Source organism: Acomys minous (genome assembly GCF_964271855.1).
Source record: "Acomys minous genome assembly, chromosome: 15".
In the NCBI taxonomy this organism is placed as follows: domain Eukaryota; kingdom Metazoa; phylum Chordata; class Mammalia; order Rodentia; family Muridae; genus Acomys; species Acomys minous.
This window is the reverse complement of record NC_140497.1, coordinates 86,291,040-86,308,202: the sequence shown is the minus strand read 5'-3', so window position 1 is coordinate 86,308,202 and position 17,163 is coordinate 86,291,040. Positions and strand designations below refer to the sequence as shown.

At 48.9% G+C, this 17,163-nt stretch overlaps 1 protein-coding gene across 1 annotated transcript in view; it reads right to left on the bottom strand.

Moving 5' to 3' along the window:
* Nucleotides 1-314: 314 nt before the first annotated feature.
* The window catches only part of GNS (glucosamine (N-acetyl)-6-sulfatase), a 37,858-nt gene continuing 21,009 nt past the window's right edge, over nucleotides 315-17,163 (bottom strand). The window contains exons 10-14 of the mRNA XM_084759999.1: nucleotides 13,424-13,525; nucleotides 7,335-7,442; nucleotides 6,682-6,792; nucleotides 4,753-4,913; nucleotides 315-2,494 (exon numbers count right to left, since the gene is read on the bottom strand). Coding sequence (XP_084616125.1) covers nucleotides 2,416-2,494; nucleotides 4,753-4,913; nucleotides 6,682-6,792; nucleotides 7,335-7,442; nucleotides 13,424-13,525 — 561 coding nt within the window. The 3' untranslated portion in view covers nucleotides 315-2,415. The remainder of the gene's footprint in view (nucleotides 2,495-4,752; nucleotides 4,914-6,681; nucleotides 6,793-7,334; nucleotides 7,443-13,423; nucleotides 13,526-17,163) is intronic.

Here is a 17,163-nt window from a genome sequence, read left to right as displayed (position 1 = left end):
GATGGTCGCTAGCTGTCATGTGGGTGCCAGAAAGTCTGCAAGAACAGCTGTTCTCAGCCACTGAGCTGTCTTCCCAGGCCCCAGGGACTGGTGTGTAAAGCGTTCCAGGTGGAGGCTGTGGTGAGGAAACAGCCAGTCTTCACTGTGGGTTAGTGCCTAGCATTACAGAGCAGCCAGGGGGACGGTGTGATGTAGCATTAACTTCAGGCTGTTCCCTAGCACCACAAAACCACCAAACCACCCCACGGAGCAGCCACCTGCTTACAGCTTGTGAGAACTGCTACTTGTGGACTAAAACACAGGACACATCCCACTAGAACAGAAATAAGTTTTAATACATTGAAAAGTGCAGCAGTGAACAGGGTCCTTTGAAGGGCACTTTCTAAGTGACTGAGATGACAGGGCCAGGGCGGAGTAACTTCTATAACAGCTGATGCTAATAAGAGTTTACAAAGTCCATTGAGTGTAAAGTGCTGGTGAACTAAGCCCAGTGCACCCATCAACCCCAGTGGTGATCAGCTGACACCCTCTGCTCTCTCGTGGATTCTGAGTCATCATCTTTCATTAGAAAAGAGAAAGCACTGACCTTAGGTACTCATAAGTTTAAGAATATTTCCCACAGCTACTCTTATTTTATACAAAAAGCCTAGTGCTGACAGGTCGAAAGGTGTTTGCATCAGTACCATTTGTGGACACTCTACACGTATATGCTACTTTGAGATTAGGTCTGAGTGATTTTAAGCTGGAACTCTCATAAGGCAAGATCCCTGCATTCCACACTGGTTTGAATGGCTCTGGTTTGAAGAGCACCGGCAAGCATGGGCGTGGCCCTCAAAGGAGATGCTGAATTCATGTGAGTACAAAGAACAAGGCCAGCCTCCTGCTGTGTGTCCCTTTCAGGTGGGAGGCAGTGCTGCCTTTTATGACAAACCAAGGTCTACTCACTGTGTTCAGGAACGGTCCTATGCCCCATCACCTGCATGTAAGGGTAGCGAGGTAAAAACACTATGGCAGCTGGCTGTGTCACTGTGATTTTGCCCGCTTTTGGGAGCCGGCCATAAAACTGAAGAATATGACATCACAGTCCAAGGCCTGGTAGGAGCTGGTCACTTTTATTTGGGGACAACTATGGTCAACTTCACTAGTGGAGACTGATGTTTAGATTCCAAGTGGAGCGAATGAAGCCAGTATGCACATTCAATTTTGTAAATTAGTTTAAAACTCAAGTTTTTCCCTCTAAAGCGGCCACAGCAGGTGTTCATTCCATTGCCTGCTGGCATCTCAGCATCACCACAGTTGCTGGGGTCACATGAGGTAAAGGATAAACCCCAACATGGCTGCTGGAATCCTGAAAGTGGCTTCTAGCTCTGTCTGAGAAGTGCTTAAAGCTAGACAGAGGCTGTAAAGCTGATGCCACCTTCTCTCCCCAAGTAGAACAGATGAAAAGCCAGGCTCTCCCTTCTCTGCTGTCCTGCCACATGCAGCCTTCCATGCAAATGTCAGATTGGACCTGGTCCACTCTAGACCCATAGTTATTCAAGACTCTGGGAACTCAAGAGCTTACCGGAAGAGGGGGAGAGCGGGATGTGGCAGCTGGTCTTCCCACCAACCTGCACACACTGAGATATTCAAATGAGAACGGCAGCTAACTGCAGCCTGTTAAGAGGACTTTGTCTGTGGCACTGACACTTGAGATCCCTCCAGACAGGCACTTGCAAGTACAGCGCCTCACCTGCTGGTCCAGGAGCCTGATCTGCTCCTCACCGAGGCCCCTTGGTGCTTCCCTCTCCACAGTGCTGCTGAGCGCTTCAGTGGTCTGAGCCACCAAAAAGCTGATGGCTCCGAGAGCCAACACCACAGCCTGCAGGTGGATCAGCGGGGCAGCACCTCGGAGTCCAGGGAACTGGAGCAGAGGATGGGTGACAAGCTGCATATCTACCACACCACGATGAGGTTATAAACATCGTTTCTCTACAGCTCCACAAACAATAGCTCTTTTCAGGATTCTGGTTTCTGACAGTGAGAGGCCCAGTCTGAAAAGCTATAGAGGGCTTGAGATTTGGGGGCTGGCTACATACCAAAAGGCTTTATCTTTCTGCCCTAAAGTATTTCCATTTATCTGGACAGTTTTACAAATGCAGACTTTACCACGTGGGGATCATCACACACTGTGCCCACCCAATATGAAGGGACATGGTGAGGATGAGGACCTCAGGAGTGCTGGTTGTCATCTGAGGGGAGAGAGAGAGATGGGGTCAGCCACTTCTGACCCGGGGAGCAGATTCACAGTACCGGAAGTCAGTTGAGTGGGTTATTTTTCAAACAAGACTGGAAACAGCCGGGCCAGAGCTCTCCCAGGCACGGGCTCACGAGAGAGGGTGTGTGAGGATCCAATTGCAGAAACTGCACACGGTGCTACAGAGGGTGCTTGGAGAACCTTCTCGTTCTGACGCTGCCGTGACTGCTGAACATGAGACGCAGGTCAGACCTGTATCTGAAGGAAAAGAAGGATGTCACATGAACTGCAGCAAGCCATGCAGATGCCAAGAGCATGCTCCCCAGCAGAGAGGAACCCCGGAAGAGAGCCCGGTCGGAAGTGGCTGCAATGTAAGTGTGCTTTCAGTAGGTGAGAAGATTTTCCACGCCAGCTGTGAGCTGAGGGAACAAAGTTACCTGTAGAAAGTAGGAGGTGGTTCTTACTCCGCTAGTCTTCTCCTCTCCCGCTCTGGGGCACCCCCACCCCCTTTCCTTCTCTCCCCATGTTCACTTAATAAACCTCATATATAAAAAAAAAAGGAGATTTTTTTTTTTTGTAAATGCTGCTACACAGTCCTAGCTGGCCTGGAAACTGCTATGCAGACTGACCAGGCTGTCCTCAAACTCACAAATGGCCTCGGGCTCCCATGTGTTGGGCTTGAAGGCAGGTGGGCTGAGAGAGGAGAGGGGAGTCCTAGTTTAAAAGCATCAGATGAAGAGCTGACCCTCACTCAGCGCTCCAGTCCAGTTCCGAGGTCTCTTCCTCCTCTATAGCTGCTGCCGCTTAAGAACACATGTACATAGGTCTTGGATGTGTGCTTGAGCCAGGCTCGTGAATTTATACAACTCAGTTCTGTGACAGCACACTTGTAAAGAGTCAGGTGCTATGGGAGGGACTGTGGCCCATCTAGCACAGGCAGTGTGCAATGAACGTGTGTGGCTGGGATCTGACACCTTGTGCCTACAGGATCCATCCAACAGCCCTATTGCAGAGGATCCCTGAAGAACAAATGTTTGGTGGAAAAGAATAACCTGGGGTGGTAAGTTACAACAAGCTCCATTGGTGTTCACATGCGCAGGCCAACCTGCATACACAACCAGCATTATTACACAAGCACCGGGGTGAAAAGACTACTACAGGCTAAACGAAATGCTGGGGGAGAAAAACCATGCTCTGCCTGTTCTTCAGAGGCACCTCTGGGCAAACCGTAAGTCTGCTGAATCCCCCGGTGTGACATGCATGTGTTTGGGCTCTGGAAAGTCGGCAACTGATCCAGATGCCCAGGAGAAGCAGGACAGCACCACTGCCACCCTGCTCCCGTGGCCTCGTGGTGTGGCAGGTTGGTGCGCCAGCAGCTGAGCCTGCTCTTCAGGGCTCCTTCACTCTCCTTCGGGGCTCTAGTTGGTGAGACTCTGCTCTCAGTTCCCAGAGCCAGCCTAGAGTACACGGCGGAAGCATTGCGTCCATTTGGTTTGATAAATCATTGTGAACAAAGTCAATACACGTGAGCTGATGTCTGGGTCGTCATAGGGAAGTGAAGGCTGGACAGTGAAAGGGATGGACCAGGCTTACTACACTCATTCCATTCAAAAGTTACTTGGTTTAAGCTAGATAAAATGACAAACACTGTCTTTTTATACAGTTGCAAGACATGGTGGCTACACCTTTAATCCTAGCAGCACTCGGGAGGGAGAGGCAGCCTGGTTGGTCTACATACCAATTTCTGAGACAGTCGGGGAGACCTGTCTCAAAACAACAAACTTCAGGCTGGGGCTTGACCTGAAGGGTCCCGTGAGGACCTAAGTGAGTCCTGTTCTGACAGTGTGGGATCTGTGTTCCTGGCTGTGTGCATACTACATAACTGTCCACACCCTTCCGCCTGCTCATCCTCGCTCACTCAGAAGTACAGGCCAAGAAGGCCGAGAACGTAGCCCCCCCCCCCCCCACGTCACTGTGAGAGCTGAAATAATCCTCTCCCGGTGACATGCTGATTTGACTTTACAATTTTCAAGCAAACTAAATAAATAAATAATGCATGCTTCTTGCTAATGTGGCTTGACTGCATGGCAGCGGCAGCCAGCGTCTGCACACACAGCACTGTGTAAGCAGGTCCCGAGTGGGAGGCACGCCATCACGTTCAGCACGCTGATGGGGTCTCTACTTCAGCCTCTGAGCTCATACCTGTTCTCCTTAGTGTCTAACACTCTGAATCTCTAAGAAATGAAGCTGTGTGCCCTCAGCAGCTCGCAGAGCAGGGCAGGGCTGGCCAGAGTTGTCCAGTGCCACCAAGTGGAGGCCTGGGCCGGGGAGCAGGACTGAGTTTGCAGCCACTGGACGTAGAGAGCAGCTGCTCTCCCCAGCAAGACAAGCTAACACAGCATGCCCTGAAGAGAGCATTAGAGCAAGCCCAGCTCACGCAGAGGGAGCGCTTCCGGTCATCTGGAGGAGCATGACCCCACAGACGAAGCAGAGTAGCGAGGACAGAAGCCACTTACCCAGGGTCAAAAGCCCCTGGCGTGCGACAGGTTGGCCCGGAACAGGACTGGAGCATCATCAAGCGATAGTTCATCTTTCCCAAAAGCTCAGGGTCTATACTCTTAGCAATGTTGGTGATTTGGTCTGGGTCTGCAGTTATATTATAGACTTCTACGAATACCTAGAGGCGAAAAGGGAAGAAGAAAGAAGAAAATGGGTTATATTGAGAATACTCCCAAGGCAATTGCTTCTAGAAAGGGAAGGGCTCGTGGGAAAGCAAGGCCCATCCATCCAGCATGTGGTGTAAGGCTCCCCATGCTGAACTGTTGTGGCTCCCTATCTACCCCACATCGTCAGGGAAGTAAAATGACCCTCTAGAGTAGCGGTTCTCAACTGTAGGTCACTGACCCCCAAAGGGGGTCACTTAAGACCATGGGAAAACACATTTACATTATGATTCATAACAGTAACAAAGTTACAGTCATGAAGCAATGAAAATAATTTTATGGTTTGGGTCATCATAGCATGAGGAACTGTATTAAGAGTCACAGCACTAGGAAGGTTGAGAACCACTACCCTAGAGGGTGAGTAAAAGGTGAGACCGTGATGGCCTGGCCTCAGTAGCAAGACAATCTGTAGCCACTCAGGGGAGTGTGGGAGCAATATTTTTGCCTCAGAATCCTGGGATTCAAGCGAGGATGGAGTTCGTAAGAAGTGCTGATTTCTGGTACAAATAATTTCCTATTTTAAAAAGTAGTTTTGAGATAGTTTGTGCCAATGGGGAAGGCTACAGTATTATTTTTGTTGCTGTTATTGGTTGTTGTTTTTTCTTTTTTTTGAGACAGGGTTTCTCTGTGTAATCTTGGCTGTCCTGGACTTGCTTTGTAGATCAGGTTAGCCTTATAGTGATCCACCTGCCTCTGCCTCCCAAGTGCTGGGATTAAAGGCATATGCCACCATACCCAGCCTTCCTTCCTTCCTTCCTTTCTTTCTTTCTGAGACAGGATTTCTTTGTGTAACAGCCCTGGCTGTTCTAGACTTGCTTTGTAGACCAGGCTAGCCTTGAACTCAAGAGAGCCACCATCTCTGCTTCCTGAGTGCTGGGATTAAAGGCGTGCACCACCACTGCCCAGCCAGTATTATTTCTAACAGCAGACTGCCTAGAATCAGTAGTTTTCCCTCAAATCACATACTGATCTCCAAATGAGACTCAAACAAAGGGCCAGGATATGGGAGGAAGGCCTTGCCTCCAATGGCTTTGAACCACTGCCCTCAGACTACCGCTCACCTTATTAAATGGGTAACCATGGGGAGGGACAGCTCAGCTTGAGTGACACTTGTCCAGTGCACTTCTGAGCTATGAGGGAGCGTCCATTTGGAAGAACACAGATGAGCATCTACTGTGTACAGGAGGCAGGTGGCCAGACAGGGCAGGTGAGTGCATGCTGAGCACCAGGCATAAGGCTGCAACCTGGAGTCCACACACCTTCCCAAGGATGGCTCTCCTGGGCCTTTGTCCCCGATCTAATAACAGACAGCAGTGGCTTGTACTGTGGGCAAAGGGAGCTTCTGGCTGAGTCAGATGCTGTCCAGCTTGCTGGGAAATGCCCCAACTCCTCTCTGTAGATGCCCAAACACCTCACTTTTAATTACCAGGGAGGGAAGCCACAGACCAGGCAAGTGTCATTCTGAAAAAGTCAAGTATGCATTTAAACTGTGGAAGTTGCAAGTAGAGAGGAGTCCATTGAGAAAGATCAGGGTGAAGCTGGCTGCACGAGACTGTCTTATGAACTGCAGGACACCTCGGGGACTGCAGAGAAGAACGCTCTTCCCTGGGCGGTGCCCCGATCATCTTAGGACACCAAGCCCAAGCAAGCGAACACAGGCAGTAGACACGGCGTGGGGGCTGGGGTAGGGGTGGGATGTGTCCAGGTGCGTGTCTCCCTTACCTCCTGGTCATCAAACTCGCAGTACTGTAGGTTCCACAGAGACGACAGCGTCCTCACGCAAGCATAGGTATTGTTGTAGGCATCCTCACACACACAGTCTGGGAAACATTGCTGGAGTAACATTTTACCAGTTAAATGAGGGCTGCTCCAACATAGTGACCACACAGGTACAGGCTGGCTGACGCCAGACACCAGGAGGAGGACAAGTAGCTATCAGGTGAGTCACTCTGAAGGAGTGACTAGACTGTCATCTCAGCCCTACAAGGGACCCAACTCCCATGTCTTCCACAGGCCCTGCTAGTCCATAGCTGGTTGAAGTGTACGAGCACACGTGTGTGCGCACACACACACACTGGGCTGGACCTTTACTCAGAACACTTTAGTGTCAGGAGAGACAAGGCTCCAGCCCCCAAACCCAGGTCAACGTGGCTGTTACCTCATACATGACCTGCTTGGCTGCCACCAGTGAGGGCACCTGTGACTGCTAAGGAATAGGGACAGATCCTGTCTCTCCATTTTGACAGAATGCCAAGGAAAATGGCACTGCCACTGGGGAGGTGACAGTGGGTAAGGTAAGGGGTGAGGGCATGGGCGCGTGACAACAGCACCTGCCAAGTGGTAGCGAAGTGTGGTCCAAGACAAGCTCTACTCACAGACACTCCAGGACTCAGGGAAGGGCAGGTTGGGTCAGTGACGTTGCGGCCTTCTCCTTGATATTCCACCAGGACGTCTGACCTCCAGGTTAGGTTACTGGCCCCTTTCTAGAAAAAAAGGTGAAGGTGGTTTCTGTGAGGCATGGACTGATAAGGGAACTGATGAGGGAAAGTTCTTTCCACGCTGCCAGAGGAAGCTTTGGGCAGCTCACTCTGTAACTACAGGGAATGGAGAAATGGATGTGTACAGAAGCCGTTTATGGTCTTTCAAGCGATGGTCAACTGCTGGGATGTTTGGCAGTTCCCGGAAGGGCAGCGCGTACAGCAGGTGGCGACAGAAGCTAGAAAACAAGAAGTGAAGGTGGCGCAGGGCAGGAGCTCCAAGTTCAGATCTGAGTGCAAACGGGACCCAGCTTAGTGAGGTTCTGCCTGCCCTGGGCAGCATAAAGACACGAGGTGCGAGTCATTTTTTTAAAAAAATATTTATTTTATGTGCACTGGTATTTTGCCTGTATGTATGTCTGTGTGAGCATGTCATATCTTGGAGCTACAGTTATGAGTTGCCATGTGGGTGCTGGGAATTGAACTCAGGTCCTCTGAAAGAACAGCCAGTGCTCTTAACCACTGAGCCATCTCTCCAGCCCCGGAGTGTGGGTCTTGAGATAAACATACAACTCAATGTATCTCACTTACTCTGTGCTGCACATTAGATGTGTGGAGGAAGGAGGAAACAGCTGAAACACAAACATTTGAGACAGGCACAGAAATGCTGGCAAAGAAGGCTAGGACAGGAGCAAGTTTGGAATCAGAAGCAGATGAATATGGCTGGGTGTTGTGGCGCATGCTTTTAATCCCAGCACTCGGGAGGCAGAGGCAGGTGGATCGCTGTGAGTTCGAAGCCAGCCTGGTCTACAAAGGGCGTCCAGGACAGCCAAGGCTACAGAGAAACCCTGTCACAAACAAACAAACAAACAAACAGCAGATGAATCCAGGATAGCAGGGAACACATGTCGGGTGGGTCTTCAACCCCAGAGGAGGAAGGAGGAACAGCTTGCGCTAGGGGCCCTGAACAGCAGGCCAGCTAGGCCAGGGGACATGCCTGCAGCACTCGCTGCTTGGAAGGCTGAGGCACAAGGACTGACTGAGGCCAGCTTACTTGCTGAGCCACTCACACATCAAGACATCTCTGAAGAGCAACAGAGGTGGGGGATGGGAGAGAGGGATGGTTCTGAGTAAGGAACAGCAAGGCTGCTTCAGACATCAGCCAAGGACAGATCTAGGGAAACAGGCCCAGTGGGAAGAGACCCTTATGGAGCTTCCTCAATAGCTTGACGCCTGCCACCTCAAACCTTAGGGATGTTTTTCAGGGCCTCACATGCTAGGCCAGCACGGCAGCGGCATGCATGCGCAGGAAACTGAGAGGCTCTGCCCCACAGCTGGGTCTCTAAGTGCGCACCTAGCGTCAGCAGCAACTGGGACTGTAAACACCCCAGGTCCTGACTCAGGGGAAAAGCAGTTTACGTGATAGCAAGCCTGGAAGCAGCCCTGGTGCCGGTGTGAGACCTGTGCCTCTAAAGACTGAAGCTCGCACAAGGCCTTAAAGGCCAAGAAAGGGACTGAGAGGACTGGACATTGCTGGAAGGTCCGTGCCGGTCTCCACAGGCACTGGCCAATCCCAGTCAGAGTCAGGTAGCCACAGACAGGAATCCTCTAGAAGCCTCGCCCTTGGGGTCGCCGCCATTTTGTATGGTTGGCTGATCTCTGCATGCAGGCTATTTCTGCAGAACAAATACTCTATTTTTGCATAGCATTTGAGTCTGGGGTCTTCCTTCAGTGATTTTTGGGCCCTTACAGAATGAAACAAAGCATTTTTTCCCCCTGAAAAAGGCCTTATATGTATATTTATGGTGTACCTAATGATCCTCCGCATCTACTCAGCTCAGCAGCCCTGGGTAACTTCCCCTCCAAGCCAGGGCTGGTTAGAACTGGTTCTGAGCTGCCGGTCTGGCCCACTGGATGAGGCTAAATCTGGAACTAGTAACTCTTCATTGCATTTTAGTTCACTTAAAAGGCCACATGTGACCATCCCACTGGCCTAGTGTGTAAGTGCCTTTTATCAACGCCCTCAAACACGGTGCACCACAGGAAACGTGCAGAGGTGACTGTACACACATCCTGATGACTTTAGCCTGGAATCTACTCATGTGAGGTTAGGAGGCACCTGGCTGAGCTACAGATGGATGCACTTCCAGCCACAAGGCCCACATCTTACAGGTGATGCAGAAGCCGAGTCTAAGGTTACATGGAAGAGGGCCTTAGGGACTTGGGACCCTGACAGAACAAGGAGGCCGGCAGACCCACACAGACAGGCTCAGGAACTCAGCTTGAAGGCAAGGCAGCACAACAAGGCGAGGCCCGTGGGTCAGAAGAGATGCCTGAGTACAGAGAAAGCAAGGTTCTTAACTGAAAGAGCAAAGCCACCCTTGACACACAGAGGAGCAGGACCCAGGACACAGAACAGTAAAACATGGAGAAGAAAATGGAGGAGATCTCCAACTTCACACGTACAACACGTGTTCTATAACTAAGAAACAAACAGACTGGGGAGATGTCTCAGTGGGAAAAGCACTTACCATGCAAGACTGACAATTTACATCCAGATGCCCAGGGGCTACATAGTAGCATAGGCACCCGTAATCCCAGCATCCTCTGTAAGAAGATGGGAGCTGGACACAGCAACCCTCATGGGCCAGCCAGGCTGGCTTCCAAGGTGGTACCGAGGCTGTCTCGAGGAAGGAGAAAGGTGGGGACCAACACCTGAGAACTATCCTCTGACCTTGGCATACATGTCCATACCCACGTAAGTAAGTATGCTCCTTCACGGACAAAGAAGGCCAGCCCTCGACAGGAATGGCCCGCTCTTCTTTCTCCATATTACAATACAGGGAAAGATGAGCAACAAGCAGCACAGTTGGGCAAACACGGATGTTTCACAGGTGAGGACAAAAGAGGCAGAGTCTATCACCAAAAAGGACACTGAAAGGCTCAGAATAGATGATTCTTCAAAAATGACATCTAGGCAGTTGATGGGTGGGGTGGCTAGGCAGTGCAGCTCTGTGGCTGGCTCTGCATTGCGCGTGTCTCCTACCCCGTGCCGCTATGATGCCCAAGAGGAAGGTTAGCGTGGGTGGACGGGCGAAGGTGGAGCCCAAGCACCATTTCTTGAGGCTCTTGGCCAAGCCTGCCTCTGCCAAAGTCGGCGCAAAGCCCAAAAAAGGGCTTGGGAAAGGATAAATCATCAGACAAAACAGTGCAAGCAAAAGGAAAGAGAGGAGCAAAGGCAAACAGGCTGAGTGGCTGACAGAAAACGGAGAGACAGAAAACCAGAGTGCGGCCTCTGAGGGAAAAGAGAAAGAAGCCAAGTCAGACGAACTGTCCATCGTGTCTGTCAGTGGTCCCTGACTCCCTTCTTATACTAGCAGGAAGAATTTTTTATCAACTATTTTGTAAATGCGAGGTTTTTAGTAGCTCTAGAAACAATTTTAAGAGATGGGGGAATCCTACATCATCCCATTTTTAAAGTGTAAATGATTTTTTTTCGATTTATTTATTATATATACAGCGCTCTGCCTGCATATGAACCAGCAGGCCAGAAGAGGACACTGATCTCATTATAGATGGGTGGGAGCCACCATGAGGATGCCGGAATTGAACTCAGGACCTCCGGAACACTCTCTCTAGCCAAGTAAATGATTTTTTAAAAGAGGTTGAATCATTTGCTGGTTGTTTACTTTTTGCGACAACCAGAAAGTAGGAGGATATTGAATCTGGAGAGGCTGTGACTGTCCTGGGGATCACCATAACATTCTGTAGAGGGGGCTAGTTTTGTATCTTACAACACAGTGTGTACTAAACGGCAATTTGGAATCTCAGTCGTGCATTCATGTCTGGAATATTTTCAGTTAGATCTGATCTCCTGTTTCTAGGAGAATTGTTTTTTAAGAAAACTGCTCCTTGGTCCTTGCCTGTCAGAACTGTAACGCCTCTGGCCACGGTTGTCCATTTTCCTAACAATTGTGATAACGTGCTGTGAAAGGCGGAAACTCTGAGTATGCTCTGTTTGTGGCACTAAGACTGTGAGTCAGGGGAACTAAGCATCATGAGCATTTGGTTGTTATGTGAGGTCGTCAGGAAACCTTGTCAAATTTGAGGCTGGAATGTCACTGGGATAAGTTCAGAGAGACAACATGTGGTCCTTCATTTGGGTTCCTGAACACGACGTGTGACTTCAGAGTCTGGGTACTTGTATTAAGAATTGAAATGTCTGCTGCTCGGCCAATAAAATCTCAGTTGTGAAAGCATATGTGTAAAACAACAACAACAAAAAACAAAAACAAAAACGACATATATATACCAGCAAGCACTGGGCATGGAGCCCCTCATTACTACTGCATTGCAGATGAGGCCCACAGGGGCATGCGCCTGTGCACCTACTATGATAAAATAAAACAAAAACCATCTAGTGTCCATGAGGGTGTGAGAAAATCCGAACCCTCACACATGGCTGATGGAAATACGTTAACATGCTAAACAGACTGGTGGGTCTAAAAAATTAAGGTTACCAAGTGACCCAGAACACTGGCACACAGAGACCTGCAAATGTGTGCATAGTCTCACATAAGTGTTCACAACAGGGCTACTCAAAAGGAGCCCCAAAGTAGCAAGAATCTCCACATCCAGATGTGATGGACGGACAGATGGAGCCATGTGTCCCCTGGAGGTGGGGAGAACATTCTGAGCACTAGAAGGAATGAAATACAGATACAGGCTACCATGCGGCTGACTCCATTTGTATGTCCAGGGTACACAACTCCACAGAGGTAAAAGGGGGATTATGGGCTGCCTGAGGGCCAGAGGAGGGAGCAGTGGAGAGGATGATGGAATGTTCTGAAATGACTGAGCTGTCCACACTCATGAACTGCATGGCATGTGAACTGAGCTGACAAGTGGCTCCCCTTACTGAGAAGTAAATGCACAGTTAAGACCAAACACTGTTTTTCACTCACTCAACTGGCATATATGAAGTTGATAGTGTACACAGAACAAAGGGAATTCTCATCTTAATGAGTATTCAGGACACCGGGGACATGTGTGAGCATGCTAAAGCAGTACTGCTCATGTGACAGAGCTAGACCACCACACACACTACCTGGGAAGAGATGAACAACTAGGCCATGACACACTCAGAGTCCATTACAGAGTATCACGTAGCCAAGAACTATATGGATCCATCTTGGAAACAACACTGAGTCTTAAAAATGCCCAGACAGATCCAGTACAATAGTTAGTGTGTGTGTGTGTGTGTGTGTGTGTGTGTGTGTGTGTGTGTGTGTGTGTGAGATAATGGTTTCTCTTCTTTTTCTTTCTCCTCCTTCCTTCTCCTGTCCTCCCCACAGCCCTTTTGGCACTGGAGACTGAATTCAAGGTCTTCTGTGTGCTATGTAAGTACACTGCTGAGAGCTGCGTGCCCCAGCTGACACTGTAAACTCTCTAACCACACTCAGGTCAGTAATTTAGCTTGAGTTATTTGCCTGTACCTCCATGAATAGTGTGTGAAGCATTCCCATGCCTCAGACCTCTCCAGCGCTCGCCACTCTACAGATGACACAGGCTTCCTTTACTTCAGCATCTCTGATGGATGCTGAGGTAGCCCTTCTACACTGACCTGGGCCATTCATTCCTAAGTCTTCCCTAAGGTGGCCACTCGCTGCTGCTTGGCTTATTTCTATTGGGACGTCAACCTTTACTTGCCTTCAATTACCCTCTTGTATGTAACCTGCAAATGTTTTTTCAGCCTGTTGGTCACCTTAGGTTTGTTCACGCGGCTTTTGTTTGGTTTTCTGGGAGAAGGGAAGAGAATACAGAAGGCACAGGGCGACACATGGGTCAGTCAGTCTCTTCCCTGAGGAAGCCCTTCCCACCACAAGGCCAGAGACAAATCCTGTTCTTTGCCTACCAGACAGAGTAGCTTTAGCTTTTCCTTCTTTGTCTCCCAGGAATTAACTTCAGAGTTGTGGCTCTATACTCACCAGAATGGGCAGCAGGGACATCCCGTCCATCTGGGTCCTATTCAGGTCATAGCCAGCAAGGTCCAGGATCGTGGGGCCCAAGTCAATATTGGACACCAGCATCTGCATGAGTGAAGAAAACAGTGTGGGACATGGCTGGTCTCACTCTACTTTTCCATCAGACAGACTCTAAGCAACCCACCAGAAACCTGTTCTCCCACCCCAGTTCCAGACACTCAACTACAACTGAAGACACAAGGCTTATCAGGTGTGTGTAAGCGAGTGTGGGATGTTCCGTATTCCTCTTACTCACACGGCTGCTATCAGACCATCCGAAACACTTCTTCGTTGGCCTCATGACGTCGCATGCTGCATCATCAATTGTTTCCCAACCGGATGCTCACATTTGCTCACTAAATTTAACCTCACGTGCATTATTAACACTTAAAAAAGATTTGTTTCTCTTTTATCTGTAAAAATGCCCACATGTATATAAATGTGCCACATGCATGAGTGCCCACAGAGGCCACAAGAGGGTGTCAGATCCCCTTGAACTGGAGTTACAGATGGTTGTGAGCTGCTTGTAGGTGCTAGGAACCGAACCCTGATCCTTTGTGAGAGTCTTTTTTGTTTTTTCAAGACAGGATTTCTCTATGTTAGCCATGGCTGGCTTGGACTCGCTTTGTAGACCAGGCTGGCCTCAAACTCAAAGCGATCCGCCTGCCTCTGCTTCCTGAGTGCTGGGTGTTAGGATTCTGTGTCAGTCTGCCTACCTGTGATGTTACTGCTTACCTGTCATGGGGGCGTGGCCCTGCCCTGGGCCATATAAAAGACATCTTCCATGTGGCACTTTCTCTACCTTTCACTACTTCTTTATCTCTCTCTCTCTCTCTCTCTCTCTCTCTCTCTCTCTCTCTCTCTCCCCTTCCCTCCCTCCCTCCCTGCACGTATGATTCTGGAGTCGGTTCCTGTATCTCCCTATTAAACCTCTTAAGTGGATCTGTTGCGCGGTGTGATTCCGTCCGTCTGTACAGCCCCACTGTTCACCTATAACCTCCGCTATTCAGTGTTTTACACTGGGATTAACGGCCTGTGCCACCACTGTCTGGTGTGACAAGTGTTCTTAACTGATAAGCTATTGCTCTAGCCCCACCAATATGCTTTCTTTTCTGTGTATCTGTCTATCTTAGACAGGGCCTCTGAAACCAGCATGGTTTCAATGAAATACAGTGGAGCTGTGTCAGTTCTAATGTAAAAACAATTAAGTTTTGTTTTTTTAAACGTGCATGAGCCTGTGTGTCTGTGCACATGTATGTATGTATGTGTGTGTGCATGTTTCTAATTGGCCTGGGCTCACGGACTGCCTAGGCTGGCTGGTAGCAAGCCGCAGGAGTCTCCAGCTCCAGCCTCCTCTGTGCTGAAACACAAGCTTTTAAAGGTGGATTCTGAGGAACAAACTCAGGGCCTCATGCTTATGTGACAGCTTAGTCTACAGAGTGAGCTCCATGTCTGAGAAACCTTGTCTCAAAAAAACAAGTCGAGAAGCCAGGAGTGACAGCGCACTTGGGAGGCAGAGGGGGAGGCTCTCTGGGAGACAGACATCAACTTGGCCTACAACCTGAGTTCCAGGACAGCCAGGGCCACACAGTGAGATCCTGTGTGGTGAGCTGCTGGGAGCAGTCACAAGCTGGACTGGCAGGTGAGCTTCCTGGAGGCAGCCCACTAACTCCTGCACAGCCGACAAACGGGTGTATCTTTGGTTTAGACAAAGCCCCACGGATCTTGCCTCAGGACTGCTTCTTGTTGCTGAGCTGTCTTTCCATGCTTGTCTCATGCATCTGGCATGGCAGAGACCTCACTGCATACAGCGTAATGTTATTACTCCACAGGTGCTACTACTCTCTGTGTTGGGCAGATTTCCTACAGATGATTTTATAATTCCTGACAATGGCTTCTAATTGATTCAAATAACTTTAAACCCCCCTGCAATATAGCAAAATTGTTAGGAGCTCTGTGAACCTCCATGTGAATTACACCAAGAAGGACAACAAGGTTGAAACAAATGAATAATCAAGGAAATACATTCGTTCTAGGTTTAGTCCAAGCATAAGGCCCAGGTGTACACTACGATAAGAAAGGTCATATGAATATAGAAAAAAATAAATGGTTATCTATATAAGAAGACACCTGTTAGAAAAACCTTGACATAAACTCTTGCTCTGAACACAGAACATACATTTGGAACAAGAAAGAGAGAAAACTTCTGCTCTGAACTCATAATGAACATATAGATAAAACCACTGTTTTAAACTTATAACAAAAATATCTAGCTATAGTTCTAATGAAAGAACTTAAAATGAATAGTCCTACTATAACTCCGTTTACATATAACAATTGTATCTATTTTTGAACGAGTTAACTTTTTAAATAAATATTATAAAAACTCAGGACAGAAATAAAGTTGTTGTTTGATAGGAGTTTTCCTCCATTCACCATCCACCAAATATGTCTGTCTATGTCTTTATGCGTGTTTATGAATGATCTGCGGGAGGCTCCTGTGTTGTGTGAATGTATGGTTTTTCTCTTCCTTTCTTCCTTTCTTTTCACTGCAACCAGCAGCCCCAAATAGCAAGGCTACCGGCATGAGAGTTTAGGAGTTAAAGTACAGCAGCCAGAGTCATCAGCCAGTTAAGAGTTACGAAAGTTCAGAGTTTCTGCCATGACCAGCGGCCCCAAATAGCCTGAAGGTTTGCGAGTTAAAGCACAGAGAGAACGGTCTAGAAGCGCCCAGCTCCCGGCCCTGACAGGCCTAGAGCAAAGCCTTTGGAGCCTCTCTCTCTGCCTCTGCTGTTCCACTCCAGCCATGCTGGACCCGTGGATGCAAAGCCTTGGGCTTTTCTTCTCCTTCCAGAGAGCAGCTCCTAAGGAACACCATCTGAGGCTGCCCTCTGGCCCATGGGTTACAGTCAGTCTTTTAAACTATGCGGGAAACTAACTTACTATAGGCAGCCAAACAGGAAGATTTTAAAAAATCAATTAACTGTCATTTTTAATTAGACACCAAACTAGATGGGCCTATATGAAAAGCAAGAACGCATCTTCAAGGCATTGTTCACCAGGGCTCAGGTTTCCTGGTTGGTGGAGAGCCAGGGATACACAACCTGGCTCCGAATCCATTAGCCCCTGCAGCTGTCGCGGGCTACCACTGCATGCAGAAAATTCTGGGAGCAGCAATCCATATGTCACTGACAAAGCTCAGCAGAGCTGTCTCTAGAGATTATCAAGACCCACAGATATGGGTCAGTTTCCTTCTTTCAAGACCCCCAGGTGAACTGAGCAGCTTGGCTCACAGGTGGTAAACCTGGATCTGAGGAGGGAAGAGAAACTCCAGCCCCTGAGGGTCTCATGGGTGCTGGGCAGCCAAAGCAGGGTACAAAATAAGCTAAATACTAACGCAGTAATAGTGAAAATACCAATTCCTAGTTTCACCAAGACTCACTTGGTACATCAGAGCTGCACGGCGGGAGACTTTCTAACGGCCTTTTGCTCAGTACCAAGGCCTGTCAATTCCAGGACAAATCAACTCACTAAGACTTGGATTAAGAACCACAAACACACAAGCGTTCCCAGGAGACTTTCTTCCCACAGACATACAATCACTGTGTCTTCTCTAACTTGGCTAGGATTTTTGCCTATGAAGCAGGTGGCTTCAAAATCTGCACGTATTATGTCAGGAGACTAGAGACCCTGTGTGGATACAG